This window comes from Phocoena phocoena, chromosome 8 (assembly GCF_963924675.1).
Source record: "Phocoena phocoena chromosome 8, mPhoPho1.1, whole genome shotgun sequence".
NCBI lineage: Eukaryota > Metazoa > Chordata > Mammalia > Artiodactyla > Phocoenidae > Phocoena > Phocoena phocoena.
In genome coordinates, this window is record NC_089226.1 from 108,324,004 (window position 1) to 108,339,322 (window position 15,319).

General features: G+C 64.1%; 1 protein-coding gene across 3 annotated transcripts in view; it reads right to left on the bottom strand.

The window, feature by feature from the left end:
- The window catches only part of KCNQ1 (potassium voltage-gated channel subfamily Q member 1), a 348,883-nt gene extending 345,670 nt beyond the window's left edge, over window positions 1-3,213 (bottom strand). For all 3 annotated transcript variants that reach the window (XM_065881697.1, XM_065881696.1, XM_065881695.1), the window contains exon 1: window positions 2,834-3,213. In XM_065881697.1, the coding sequence (XP_065737769.1) occupies window positions 2,834-3,213 (380 nt within the window). The remainder of the gene's footprint in view (window positions 1-2,833) is intronic.
- Window positions 3,214-15,319: the final 12,106 nt, after the last annotated feature.

Below are 15,319 nucleotides of genomic sequence, written 5' to 3' on the forward strand. Positions count from 1 at the left end.
TCTCCAGTCCAGGCATCTCCCCAACCAGACAACCCCAGCCAAGGCCCATCAGCATGGAGGTCAGGCCTCCCTCGCCCTCAGCCAGAGTAGGGGCCGCCGCACGGTGGGGATGTGAAGAGTCTCACCTGAGGGCTGGGGGCCAGGGGCAGTGCCGGGCGGGGGGGGGGGGGGCAGCCTCCCGCCCCCTGACCCCGGCAGACGGGGCAGGCGGCCGTGCACAGGAAGGGCCGCTCTCCTCTTGGCCAGAGCAGGGGTTCCCCGACCAGGAGGGGGACAGGATATCCTGGCCTGCTTCCCCAGCTGCGCCTGGGACAGTGTGCCCAGCCCTGCAGGGCCCGCAGGACAGCGGCTCCCACACCCACCCAGGCCCCAGCCCTTCAAGGCCGGGCTCATCCTTCCCAGGCCGGAAACCGAGCTCAGCCTGGGTCGTAACAATCAGCCCGCACGTTTCACCATCTGCCTCACCAAGGACAGAGCTCTCTCTCTGCTACCATCTTGGACACTTCTCAGAGCGACACCAGGGCCAGGGTGGGCACCGTCCACCCCTTTTCTCAGCGCTGCGGCCAGGCTCTGGTCACTCAGTCCCAGGTTGCCCCTGCAATCCCAGCTTGAGCCCAGGTCCCCTGGAGACACTGGCCAATTCAGAGAGCGTCTGGGGCCCTGCCAACCTCCTGGAGGTGAGGGGGCACCTTCCCGGGCCCCAGGGAAGCCACGTGCCCTGCCTAGCCAGGGTCCACCTGCAGACCCACCCTGCACAGAGGACTGCGGCACACCTCTTACAGACGGGGACGAGAGCGGGAAAAGACTGACCCAAGGTCACCAAGACACCCTTGGAGGGCCCCCATTCCCAGCTCCTGCCCCCGAGGGGAAGCCACTCAGCTACTGTCCCCAGAAGCCACCCCTGCCCTACAGCTCCTGGGAGGCTGGGCAAGGCAGACCCTGCTGAGCAACTTCCGAGAGCTAAACAATCAGAATCAGGAAGAAAACACAAATGTAAGCAGAGACTTCCTCCGGGAGCAGCAAGCCTTCCTCCTCCACCAGGCACGGCAGCGCCCGCGGGCCTGGGCAACGCGCGCACCCTCGGGCCCACCACCCCGGGACGCGAACCAGTGGGGTGTCTGCAGGCCTCTCGCCTTGGCGGCCCTAGGGGTGCGGAGGCACTGCTGCACTGCCTGGCGATCCTCTGCCCAGGGCTTGGCACATACGGTTCCAGGACAGAGAGGCGGCTGGGCAGGGTCTGCTCCAGGACCGGCTGTGGGGTCCGTCCCGCCCCTGGCCACCTCCGGGAGCTTGGGGTCCAGCAGGTGAGGGCTGGGGGGCAGGCAGCCCACGTGCACAGCAGCACCCACAAGCCAGCTGTTGGCCGGGCGCTCGAACAGCCGGAGTCAGACCAGGTCAGGATCCCTCAGGGTCGGTGCACACAAACACTCCCCCAAACCCCAAGACAAGCCGCTGCTGCTGCAGCCGCGGGCAAGGCCGCCCTCTCCCGCAGACCAGCCATGGCCACAGCTAAGCTCCCTCTGACACCTCGGCAGGCGGGGGCTGGGTGGGGGTGGGGGGAAGAGGCTTGAGGACACTGTCCCCACCACTTGCCCTCCTGCTCTGGGAGGACTGCCCCTCCGCAGGGAGGGCAGCAACCCTAGTACCACCTGCGCTCAGAGGAGCAAAGGTGAGGAACAGGTCGCGCCGCCCCACCTCGCCGCACCTGCTGAGACCGTGCTCCAAGCCAGCCCCTCTGCTCCCTGGGCTCCGGTGGTGGCTACCGGAGTGGGACAGAAGAGGGCCCTGGACACCCCCCAGCCAGGTCTCTCCCAGCCCCAGGCCCGCCAAGGGGGCAGGGACGAGCACCTGCCCCTACCAACGGGAAGCCAGAGGGAGGTCACCCGCGCAGCCCCCAGAGCAGCCTCCGAGGTCAGCCCGGGGATGGCCAAGCCGAGGCTCACGGGCCAGAGGCCGGCCCCACACCAAGAGCCCACTGGCCAGGCAGCAGGGAAGCAGGGCCGCGAGCGGTGGGGGAGGGCTCCACGTGGCCCCGTCCCAGCGCGCCCTGCCCTGCCCCACACAGGCACGCGCAGCGGCGGCTGGCATCAGAACCACCTGGGAAGCAGCGGGGCAGGTGCTGCCTGTAGGGCGCTGCTTTCGCCTGGCGCACAGCTTCCTCTGATCGACCAATGGAATCAGAGGTCCGACCTCTCTCCTCCCCACCACCCTGTGTGTCCCCTCCAGGCTCCTCTGCTTCAACCCAGGGTTTCCAGAGCCTGGTTGGGTTCTCGCGGCGCCGCGGGCTCTCCCCGCGGCCATGCTGGCACCTCAGGCTACACCACAAGGCCTGCCACCCTGTGGGGCAACCCTGCTCCGCTTGCCCTGGAGGCGCCGCACAGGGCCCGCCTGGACCGGGGAGGGTCTGAGATGTTGCTGCACCAGCGGGGGCACCGGGCCCTGCCCTCTCTCTCCCCCCTGCCCCTCCCGGGGAACTCTCTCCCCTGCCCCCGTTCTCCCGCGGAAGAATTAACACCTGGACCGTCCCTCCAGGGAGGAGCGGGCCTGCTTGGGCAGCGCACTCCTCCCAGCTGGCTCCCCCCACTCATGCCTGGGCAGCGCCGGCGGGGAGCTTCCCACCCCCACGGGGTCAGACCCACACGTCCCTGAACTTCAACAGACAAGCTCCCCGCTGCTTCTGTTTTTCCCATTAACCCCTTCCTTACCTCCCGGCTGATCTGAGTCGCAGCTCCGACCAGGTTCGGGCGGCAGCAGGTGGCACAGGGACAGCGCTCCCCCCACGCCCTCCCCGGCCCCGCGGAAAGCTCCCAGTCCCTCCGGCGGCGATACTCACACGGCAAAGTGGTAGACGAAGCACTTCCAGCCGGTGGGGCGCTCCAGGAAGTTGTAGACGCGGCCCTGGATGTGAGTGCGCGCGAGCAGCGGGCGGCGCGCGCTGTAGATGGAGACGCGCGGGTCGAGGCTCACCGGCGGCCGCGGGCCAAGGTCGGCGGTGGCGGGAGGCGCGGCGGGCGCGGCGGGGGACGCGGGCCCCGGGGCGCCTGGCGGAGCGATGGGCGCGTAGAGCGCGCCGCCCGCCGGGCCGCCCTCGGCCAGCTCCAGCGAGAAGGGGCACTTCTTGGCCAGGCCCGCGCTGCCCCGCCGGGCGCCCGGCAGGCGGCCCCCACCCCAGCGCTTTCTCTCGGCCCTGGGAGGGGAGGTGGCCGCGGCCATGGCCAGGCAGGGCCCGCGGGGGCCGGCTGGGCGGCGGCACGAAGAGCTGCGGCGAAGTCGGCCGCCGGGGCGCAGTGCGGGCGGCCGCTGCTGCCAGCCGGGCCGCGGGTCCGCTGCCCGCCCCGCCAGGGCGTGGGGGGCGGGGCCGGGAGGGGGCGGTGGCCGCGGGCGGGTCCCGGGGGTTGGCGAGCCCCGCCCCGAGCCGGACGCCCCGCCCCCAACCAACGTCGGCGCACGGAGCGCGGTGGGCTGAGCCCTGACTGCGCTCACCTGCTTGGTCGGTCCCTCCCCCGTCGGCGCCCACCTGTTGGGTCCGCCCCTTTAGCCTTCACCTTCTTGGCCCCGCCCGCCCCATCTGCTCGGTCCGCCCCATTCTGCGCTCCTCGCTCCGCCCCGCCTACGCCCACGTGCTCGCCCTCCCCAAGCCCACCTGCTAGGCCTGCAAGAAGCCCCCAGCCAAGTCAGGAAGGAAGGCGCGGGGTCAGCAGGTGCAGGGACCACGAACTGCCCGGGCAGGAGGACGGGGTGGGGCGCAGACAGCCGCTTCACCCCCTCTGAGTTACTCAGAAGACGGTGGGAGTGAAGGGGGGAGGCGGGGCACGTTAGGAGGATGGCGGTTAGCCCCGCGAAAAAGCGAGCGCGCGTGCTGCGGGCAGAGAGTGTGGTCGGGTTGGTACCTATAGGGCCGTCGGACTCTGGAGGCCAGACAGGGCCATCGGGGCCATCGTCGGTCAGGGCTGGCCCAATGGGGAGCCGTGTGCGTGGGGAGGATGAGGGGGTTCCAGGAGGCGATGCCTCGGGGGTCTGGAGAGGGGCGCGGCAGGAGGGGCTGCCTGGGCAGGTCAGGGGAGAGGCTTTGTCCTCCTTACCCTCTGGACAGGGCTGATGCTGTGTCCCGTAGGTTTCCCTGGGTGGGGGTGATGTAGAGGTGGGTGACAGGGTCAGAAGGACTGCACGGGTCCCCTACCCTGCACTGGCATTTGGGTCCCTGCACAACGACCTGACATCAGGTTGGAGAAAGGGTGTCGAGCAGAAAAAAACTGGCCTCTCTCAAGACATTGCCCTGGGCAGGGGGATAACTGCCTGCCACCTCAGGGACCCATAACCTAGGAGACACGTCCCAGGTCTTGACCGAGCACCCTGGGCTGATCTATTGCACGTACTCCCTTATCAGAAAGTCAGCTCTTGTTGTTGGACCGAGTGCAGTGCGGCCCTTCAGCCCTGACTCCCCACACCTCGGGTGGTGCCCGTACAGAGCCGGCACAGTTGGTACGTGCGGAAAGAACGAATGAAGTGGGTCCCAACCTGTACCAGGCACTGTGGAGACTCGGCGGCTGAGGCAATGGAACCTTGCTGGGAAGCGCATCACTTAGGATACAAATGGGCGGAAAGCCAGAAGGAGGTGGGGAGTCCGCCTCCGCAGGGCCTGGGGGACAGCCAGGGCACCTGCAGGCATTCAGTCGATACTTTCTGAACGAAGGCACGCGTGAATGAAGTGTCGGCACATCCACACCCCAGTCAGCAGGAGGAAGAAGAACTTTTAGTAGGCAGTGCCGACACACAACTGGAGCGTCAAAGAGAAAGAAGAAAAGCGTTGATCCATCTTGCACACAACACACAAGAGTAAATTTCGAGTGGATCAGAGGCTTCAGTGTGAACGCTGAAATGAAGCCACATAGGTTCTACAAGAAAGTATGGGTGAGTTTCTCAACAAACTCTAGGTGGGGAGAACGTCTCCAGCTGTGGCTGAAATCCGGAGACAATAGCTGAAATCAACAAAACAGACAAGTGACGAACTGGAACAAGAATTTGCACGGGCAAAGGATGAATAGCACTGGTACATAAAGAACATCTAAAACTGAGAAGAAAATGATAGACGACCCTGCGGACAAGCGGGCGAAAGGCACAAACAGCTCACAGGCCAAGGGATTCATGATCTTTACACTTAGGAAAAAATGCTCAACAAGAAAAATGCAAATCTGAAAGTACACTGAGAGACCATTGCTCACCTATCTGATTGGCGAAACTCCAGACGTTGGACCGCAGTCTCCATGGGCAGGGCCGAGGGAAAGCAGGTATTCTTGGCACATCGTCAGTGGGGAGGGGGTCCTGGTGGCATTAGGAAAAGCACTTGTAGCATTTAGCCTGGCCTGTTAGTTCCACTTCCAGGAAGTGGCCCAAAGACACGTGGGGAATATAGAAGATAAGATACACATAAGGCTACTTGTTACGACATTATTTGTATTAGCAAAAGGCTAGAAACAGCCGGGACGTCCCTCCGTTAGCTGAACCGTGCTTTGGTACAGCTCACAATGTTATCAATGTTATCACTAACACTCAGAGGACAAAAGGAACCCAAAGAGTCCTATCATTAGTACTGACATCGGTATTGTTGCCTTGAAATGATACATACGTGTAATATGTGTCACATATATATATATCACGTTAAATTTCTTAGGAACCTGGATTTTCAGGACAAGAGAAAAGAGATACAAATATAAAATCAAAGGGCAAATCAATCCTTAAATTTGAATTGGGAATATTAGCATAAACTCCTCAGCTGTTTTCTTAAAACAGGAATACTTTCTAGCTCTGTCCGCTGAAAAGTTGTTGCATCCAAAAAGAAGCGTGGATTAGAACGTACCAAACATCTTTATCCATTCATTCAAAATGATACTGAAAAGTCTTCACCGGCCCGTTGTCGGAGGCTAGGGCTCATTATTCTGAAAAGGAGTAAAATAAATTGAAAGAGGACAGAGTCAAGCATTTGTCCTGCCTCCTCTGTACGCACTGAACTGCAGGGTAACAAGAGGCCGCACGTGCCGTAGGTATGTACTGAAGTGTTTCCGGATGGATGATGCGACTGTGGGGCATTGCTTGGAAAGAATCAGCAGGGAGGGGCAGTGGCTGGGGTGGAGATTCAACCGACCTGCTCCGAAGTGGTCATTGTTCAGCCAGCTGGCGGATACAGTCTTGATACCGTGTGCTTTACTTTTGTGTAAGTCTCTGTATTTTAAAAATTATGATATGTAGCTGCCCAAGCACCGGGAGGTTCAGGGGCTGAGCCGTGCAGGAGCCAGCTCTGGGGGTCCTGGCCATGAATGGGAGGCCAGACGACAAGGGGTCGCTGCAAGTTCCCTGAAAGCTCAAAGGAGCTGGTGGGGGGGCCCGGGGGAGGATGGGAGAGCTGGGTTGGGGGAGTGAAGCCAGGTGCAGTGAAGTGGGGCTGGGGCTCCAGTGAGGAAGGGCCCAGGATGAGGGCAGAGGGCTGGCGGGGGGTCGGGGGGGCAGGGCCAGCACACAGGAGTAGGAAGCCCAAGCCGAAGGGCCTCCAGGGCCTCTGCTCAAAGGTGGGAAGTGGGCCTGACCCAGTCACTGGCTCCCCGGCTGCCCTCCAGGCCCCCGCCCCCCCGGAAAGCCCCCTCCGTCCCCAGGACCTGCCCCTCGGTCACTCGGGATGCTCCCGTCACACCCTGGGGTCCTGGACGCACAGGCAGATGGATCTACCTGGACGTGCGTGGACCGGGGGGCCGCCTTCCTGCTTTCCAGGCCCGTGGGCTGTCTCCGGGCCTCGGAATATTCTGGAAGCACCACACTCGCCTTCCTTCAGCAGCACTTTGCCAAGACCCCTCGGCACCCCAGACCCATGCCAGGCCAGCCGTGGGAGGAGCCCGGAGGTCGTCACGAACACAGGGGGAAACTGAGGCCGGGGAGGGCGGGCTGTGCGGCCCCCAAGAGGTCAGGGTCCAGGCCGGGGCTGCGCCTCCAGAGGCTTCCTGGCTGGCGGCCACCTCCAGCCCCACGGCTGAGTTGCCCACTCACCCATTCACTCCCCACGTCCCCCTGAGCGCCCGCCGTGCGCCGGGCACTGCTCCGCCCCGGCCGTAGAGCCATGTGCGCGAGGCCGGCCTTCGTGGGGCCCAGGGTCAGCAGGGGGATGAGTGAGATGAAGAAAGCTAGGGGACGAGGGCAGGGCAGGTGGCAGGGGGTGATCTGTTCTGCAGCAAGGCCCACCCTCCCAGGGCTCTGCGTTTTAGCCAACTCCTCTCCCTCCCTCGCGGGCAGGGGGCACTGAGGACCCCAAGCTTGGGCACCGCTCCAGGACAGAGGCCGAGGGGCAACCTCCGGCTCTGACTTGACTCCATCTCTGCCGCCGTGGGCTGTCGGACGGTCGCTCCAGTTAGCCGGCACGGGGGACAAGTCGCAGCCAGTCTCAGGGGGCAGGACAGACTGAGCTGAGCCTGCCTCAGTGGGGGCTCCAGCACCACAGGATGTCCCAGGGCTGTCAGCGCCTGCCCTCCTCCCCCAGGTGCCGCTCTGGGGGCAGGCCAGGAAGGCTGAGGGCTGGCCGTGCACGGGGCACAGCTCCGGGTGCATGTGTGCGCGGTACGGTGTGTGGGCGGGTTGTGGAGGATACGGGGCACACATGTATTGCGTATGTGTGTATGGCGGTCCGTGGTCCGTGTGTGTGTGTGCATACAAGCCTTGTTGTGACCACACAGGGAAAGGGGACACTCCGTCCCCGCTCCTAAGGGCAGCCCTAGAGCAATGGGACCTGGGGGCCGGCAGCAGCGCTCTCAGAAGGGAGACCAGCTGGGGGCAGAATCGGGGGCAGGCAGCCATCCCCCGGGGGCCATGCCTCCGCCCCAGCTGGCTGGCTCTGCGGGTCACTCGGCTGGGCCCTGCCCGCAGAGCCTCGTCCCCTCACTCACCCCTCCCAGCCCAGGATCCGGGTCCGGCCGGCCCGGTCAGAGAGCGGGGCACTGCCCGCGTGTTTCCTTTGATCTGAGGTTAGGTCACCTGACAGCACGCAACCTGGTCTCATGCACCCTGTTCTCACAAGTTCCCAGACAGCCGCCAGGAAGGCCTTCTGGGTGCTCTCCGCGGCTCAATGCCTGTCCTCCACATTAAGCAAAAGAGGAAAGTTTGGGGCCGGCACTTGCTGTGTGCTGGGGCGGTGGGGTGGAGGTGCTCGGCTTCAGTGAAGGGCATCGTGGCCAGAGCTGCAAGCACCACGAGGTCCCCTCCCACCGGCCCCTGAGCCTCCCCCTCCCCTTCCAAGGGGACGTCTTAGGGACCAGCCCGAGAATCCAAAGCCCAGTGACCAGGCCCCGGGGCAGCTGGCACCTGGTAGGGTCACCTTCACAGGAGCCCTGAGTAGCCGTAACGCTGGGCAGAAAAATCAGGTTTGGGGTTTCCGGTCAGCTTCCAGCCAGCAGGGCCACCTTGTAGTATCTTTGCTGGGAATTTGCATCAGGGCTTGTGAAATTGACCTGAGTTTATTTCAGCCTGCCAGTCCAACTGTTGCAGGGATGCACCGTCACCATCTGGGGCCCTCTTTGGTGAAATCACCCCGAAAATGTGCACCCTTAGACACTCACACTGATCCTTCAGTTTCCTGTGTGACCTGATGGGGTGAAGTCAGGGACCTCCGAGCCTTGTGGGACCCTTGGGGACACGTGCCTGGCCCATGTAGCCTGGGGAGTGAGGACCAGGGTCCGATATGCCCCGATTCTGACCACTGGGTCTTGAGACCTCCCCACCGTCCCAGGGCACCTGCCCACTGCCCACTGCCTGCAGCTGACCCTTTGGGGGCAGCAGGCCGCCGTGCACTCCAGGAGCCCAGGCGGTGTCTGTGCTGGGTCATCTGATAAGCCAGTAAGCTTTTCCTTACTAGAGAGTTGCCGGGTGTCCCCGGCCGCTGAGAGAAGGGAGGTGGGAGACCTGGGCTTGATCCTGTGAGGCCGCGGTAGCAGTTTCCCAGCCAGGGCCCTTGTCCACCTTGCTGGTGCTGCCGACCTGGCTCTTCGGCCGACGGGGCTGGCCCTCTGGAGCTACGCTGTCCACCCCGCAGAACCAGAGCCCATGCAGGGCCTAAGCCAAGAGTGGACTTGGAGGGCAGGTGAGCCGGTTGGGCCGGGGAGGGAGGGAGGCAGGGAGGCCAGGTGAAGGGCCAACAGCAAAACAGGGGTGCACGGAGGAGGAAGAGGCAGGAAGGATTCAGCCGACCTGCCGGTGTTTATGGGGTGCCTACTGAGTTCCCAGCCTTGCTTAGGGGAGGCCAGAGGAGCAGAAGGCCAGGCCCTGCCTGCAGGGGATGGTGAGCTTTTCTGTGAGACACACAGACCCGGGAGAAGCTGCACGAGGACCTCATGTGCCATGTGGTGGTGTGCTTCGCCCAGCAACCACCTCCTCCCCCAATAGCTGCCAGAGCCCGGGGTGGCGGGGGGTAAGAGCTGCCCTCCCCATCGCGTGTGGGCCCCTGAGGGCTGAGGCTGACTCACCCACCTCTGAGTCCAGGCGCCCGGGAGAAGTTAACAAAGGTGAGTGGGTGAGTGGAGAGAGGCGTGGATGCAGGGAGGGGTGGACGGGTGTGTGGGTGGATGGAGGGATGGACGGATGGGTGGGTGGATGGAGGGATGGATGGATGGATGGGTGGATGAATGGATGGGTGGGTGGATGGATGGATGGGTGGGTGGATGGATTTGTGGGTGGATGGAGGGATGGATGGATGGGTGGATGGATGGATGGGTGGGTGGGTGGATGGATGGATGGATGGATGGGTGGATGGATAGATGGAGGATGGATGGGTGGATGAATGGATGGGTGGGTGGATGGATGGATGGGTGGGTGGATGGATGGATGGATGGGTGGAGGGATGGATGGATGGGTGGGTGGATGGATGGATGGATGGATTTGTGGGTGGATGGAGGGATGGATGGATGGGTGGATGGAGGGATGGACGGATGTGTGGGTGGATGGAGGGATGGATGGATGGAGGGATGGATGGACGATGGATGGATGGATGGATGGATGGATGTGTGGGTGGATGGATGGATGGATGTGTGGGTGGATGGAGGGATGGATGGATGGGTGGATGGGTGGGTGGATGGATGGATGTGTGGGTGGATGGAGGGATGGATGGATGGGTGGATGGGTGGGTGGATGGATGGATGGGTGTGTGGATGGAGGGGTGGACGGATGTGTGGGTGGATGGAGGGATGGATGGATGGAGGGATGGATGGACGATGGATGGATGGATGGATGGATGGATGTGTGGGTGGATGGATGGATGGATGTGTGGGTGGATGGAGGGATGGATGGATGGGTGGATGGGTGGGTGGATGGATGGATGGATGGATTTGTGGGTGGATGGAGGGATGGACGGATGTGTGGGTGGATGGAGGGATGGAGGGATGGGTGGGTGGGTAGATGGATGGATGGGTGGATGGGTGGATGGATGGGTGGATGGGTAGATGGAAAGTGGATGGGTGGATGAATGGATGGGTGGGTGGATGGATGGGTGGGTGGATGGATGGATGGGTGGGTGGATGGGTGGATGGATGGATGGATGGATGGATGGATTTGTGGGTGGATGGAGGGATGGATGGATGGATGGATGGGTGGGTGGGTGGATGGATGGATGGGTGGGTGGATGGATGGCTGGATGGGTGGATGGATGGGTGGATGGATGGATGGATGGGTGGATGGATGGGTGGATGGATGGATGGATGGGTGAATGGAGGGATGGACGGACAGGTGAATGGATGGGTGGATGGATAGGCGTGGGTAAGTGAATGATGATGGGCAGATGAACTGCCTTTCCTTCAATTATTTGCACAAATGTCACCTTCCCAATGAGGTATCCCTTGACCATTTAAAAATAAAGTCCCCCAACCATCCATCCATCCTCCATCCAGGTTCTTGCCTGCTTTATGTTTCTCTACAACCATTTTAGTCATTTCTTTCTTAAAATTGCTTCTTACTTGCTTCTTTGTTCATTGTCTGCATGTCACCTGACCCCCAGCACAGTCCTGGCGCCTACACATTGCTCAGCAAATCTGTGTTGAATGACTGGACGAGCTGGCAGGTGACATGACGGCCGAGGGCAAGGCAGGTGGATGGTGCGCTTGGGAGAATGGGGTGGGGGTCCACAGAGGCCTGTGGTTTGAGCCTTAACTGACCCCCAGGGAGGGAGAATCAGTCTCTCGGGCTCCTCGGGGGCCAAGAAGAAGGGGACAGAGGGGCAGCTGAGGCCTGGTGGAGCTGTGGTCCCCCTGGCCCGATGCCCACGTGCTCCAGCCTCACCTGCAGGGCAAGAGCCTGTGCGTCCACAGACATGCACACACACACACACACACACACACACGCGCGCGGGGTATCCTCACACTTACACACACTGTGTACACGCACACGCACACACTGGTCCTTGCATGGGACTCTTGCCGGGAGCTCTAAGGCCGGCTCTGTTCCAAGTGCTCTCCCTTCCACACAGGCCCTGCAAGGCGGTGGGATCACCGTCCCCACTTCCCATCAGGACCTGGACCCATAGCTGTCCAGGGACTCAGCGGGGGCCGCCCCTCACGCAGGCCGGCCAGCAGCCTGCCCAGCGCTCCACGGTGGCACCTGCTCTCGGGGCTGAAGTGGACGGCTGCTCCTCGGTAACGGGTGGGACAGGAGACACTCCTGTATTTGTAGGTCTGCGTTTACCACCAGGCGCCGAGGGGAAGAGGGGAGTGGGCTGGGGTGTCTCCTTCCTGGACTCCAAAAAACTCCGGGACAGGATGGTGGGAGGGAGAGGACGTGAGCCTGGGCCCATGACCATGCCCGAGTCTCGGCTCAGCCCCAGCTGGGCCTCTCCGGCCTCTCTCCCTGCATCTGTGACGGCAGCAGGGGGAGGATAATGGCCACGGCTGGGGTGGGTGGGGCCGGTGAGGGCCCATGAGGCGCAGCTTCAGAGCTGTGGGAGTCCCCGTGGGAAGGAGGGCCTGCAGGTCCCCGGAGTCCCGTGAGGGGCGTGCTCCAGAAACCTGGGCGTGTGTGTGGTCAGCGAGGTCGGGGGCAAGTCTGGGCTACTCGGCGTGGACGACCCTTAGACGGGGTGAAGCACCGGGCTCTCAGCCTTCACCACGGATGCTCGGGGCAGCCCAGAGGCTGCGGACGGTGGCCTGGCCCGCGGAGCTCGCCCTGCGCTCTCCCACCAGGAGTGGCCAGAGGTGGCGTTCTCCGCCCCCAAGCACCAGAGCAGGGCGCTTCCTGTCCGAGGACCTGAGTCTCGACCTCACGCAGACCCAAGGGAGGCACCCCGTTGGAGGAGGCCACCAGGCCAGCAGGGAGACCCAGGGCCAGCCAGGCCCCTCTCTGAGTCGTGGCTCCTGTCCTGGGAGACAAAGACCAGAGGTGACTCAGGAGGCTGAGTCTTCCTGCAAATTAAGCCCCACGAGGCACCCAGCCTGCACGGGGAGGGGCGGGGGGGCGGGGCCTCTGTTGGGGGCGGGGCGTATGCATATGTCCCTCCCTTCCAGGCCTCAGCTGGGGGCAGAAGACGGTGGGCCCAGGGACAGAGGCCTGGGCATGCGCCCTGCCAGACGTGGCCTCTCCCCCAAAGCAAGCGTCGTCGTGTGAACTCGGTCCTGTCCCGAGTGGCTCCGGCCCTGGACCCAGTTGTAGGACAGCGGGTGGAGGCGGCTGGAAACGGAGCAGAAGGCAGAACTTGGGACGTCCCCCCAACAACGACAGCGGGTGCGGGGGGCCCCGGGCACCTCCTCCCTTCAGTGGCGCCCCGCCCGAACACAGCCCACGCTGGCCGCAGCCCCTCAGTCCCAAGGCTTCCCTGCATAGACGCACGTCCACACCCGGCGTCCACTTGCTCACTGTGTGTCCTCCCAGCAGCTCCTGTTCTGGGCCCGGGAGGCTCAGTGGCCGGGAACCCCAGGCAGGAAGCAGACAGACAGCACGCCAGTGAATGAAAGGTCCCTTCAGAGGGTCAGGCTCCCTGGGAAGTGATGCCGGGTAATGTGGAGAGAGAGACCCAGGGAGGCCCGTGAGCTGATGTGGCTGGGGGTGGGGGGGGATGAGGGGGACGGGGGTGGGCAGAAGGGGAGGCTCTGAGGCTGGACGAGAGGGCAAGGGGGAGGCCAGACGGCTGGAGAGGTGGGCAATGGGCGGGGCAGGGCTGTGGGCTCGTGGTGGGGTGTTATTGTGGAGTAATAGGGAGCCACGGAGGGTTGTAGGCAGGGAAGGAGCACAGCCTGGTACTGGGCTGGGGGTGGCCGGAGAGGAGCGTCCAGGAGGCCGGGGGTAGATGGCAGGCCTGGAACAGAGGATGGGAGGCAGCCAAGGACCGTGTGCCTCCCGCCCCCAGGCTCGGAGGCTCTGGGGAGATCCCCTCACTCTGCATATACCCCTGATGCTGGCAGGACCCACAGTGGGGCCAGGCCCCAGGCCAGCAGGGGGTGTGGACCCAGGCTGATCTTGCAGTTGGGCTGGGGCTGGCCCTCGCCCAGGAATCCCAAGATTTACATCTCCCCCTCAGAATCTCGTCCACAGGGTCTCAGGCCCCGAGGGTTTGTGGGGTCCCTGCCCTGGAGCCCCACTTATCTGGAATCCAGTCTTTCCTGAGGGATCGTCAGGCGGCCCCTCTCCTCCCTGGGTGGGCTCCAGGCCCATCGATGGGAAGTGCCGAGCCCAGGACGGAGCCCTCGTGTCCAGGGCAAAGCGGCCTCCACTGGCAGGGCCACCTCCACCAGCCTGCGGTCCTGGGGCGCCCCCTGGTGGCCAACGGGCCAGACCTAAGAGGCCACGTGGGGCCCCAGAGCACAGGGCCTGGACAGGGTCTCCCCCCCATTCCAGACCTCAGGGGATGAGGGGTCCCCGGGAGGGGGTCCTGGGGTCTCTGGGGAAGGGGCACACAGAAGTGTCGTCTGTTCTCATGTGTTACCCGCAAGCTCCCTGAAGCCGGGCTACTCAGATCCCCATTTTCTCAGAGAAACTGAGGCCCAGAGTTAAGGAGCCCGAAGGATTGGCAGGGTGTGAGCCAGGACTGTGGGGCTACAGGGCCACCCCCGTGCTGCCCTGTCCTGCCCTTGCTCGAAGGGACAGTGTCTGTGCGGAGCCTGCCGTGCTGACCACCTGACATCTGGCCCAGCTGTGCCACCCTCTGGTACAGCGCACACAGGGCACCCGTGCCTCTCGGCTTTGTGGGCCCAGTCTCTGCCCACGCGTCCTCCACAGGACGGCTGGCCACACCCCCTGGAGGTGGCCATTCCTACCTGCTGCAGAGATAAACTGGGGGCCTTTGGGAGGCGGAGACACGGGTGTGGCACAGCCGTCCCCTCCCCCTCCCCAGGCCGCGGAGGGAGGGAGGGGCAGCAGCCAGCCCCACACAGGGCCACCTCTTGGCACCGGGAGACTGGTCATGCCCAAGGGGGTCACGGGACCCCTCAGGCCCGGGGAAGGCTGGCCCTCGCGCCCGGTGGCTTTGGCCGCAGCAGGCCTGTGGGCCGGGTGGGGTGGAGATCGGGGGCGCCCGGCGCTGGTCACGGCATTGGCTGCCCAGGTGCCGGGCGTGGTGGCAGTGGGGAGAAAGGGCGGGCGCCAGGCTGTGGGCACCTCCACCCGCTCCTTGACCAGCAGCCGTGTGTCTGGGCCCGGGGAGAAAGCAAGCAGGTAGGTGCCCTGGCCGCCAGCCCCCAGCAGGGAGCGGGAGTGGGGGCACCCTCCTCCCTGGCCACAGGCTGCCTCTCATCTCCATCTCCTTCTCTGGAGCCTGGGGATCTGGAGCCTGGGGAGAGCCTGGCCTTCCTGAAGGTCCCTCTGCAGGCGAGGGGGGCTCGGGGTGGGTCTGGGCAGGGGGGTGGCCCCGCGGCCCTGGGGGCCAGACTCAGGGAGCCAGGGCTCAGAGCCGGTGCCTGTCCCGCTGGGGGGTTCACAAGCGCGTGGGCAGCTGTGCACCTCTCTGCCCCCTCCCCGAGCCGTGACCTCCGCTTCTGGCCCGGGAGACTCGTGTCCTCACTGGGGGCCGGGGGCTGCCGTGCTGACCGCCGCCCTGCTGAGTGTGGGACCCCTGTGTGCCCTCTCCTCCCATCTCAGGGAGGAGCAGAGGGGCAGAGCAGGTGAGGGGCCTGCCCAGTGACACAGCCGGGAAGGGCCGGGTGGACTGGGACCCCCGGGGCCTGGCCACCCGGCTCTGCCTGCGCTGGGGCCGTTTCCCTGGTGGCCTCTGACCAGGGGCGGCCGTCTGCCCCCCCCCCCCCCCCCGAGCGAGAGCCCCCAGTGCCCTTGCTGCTGGGGCTGAAGATCCTGCCTCTGTTCTCCCTGTCGGCCG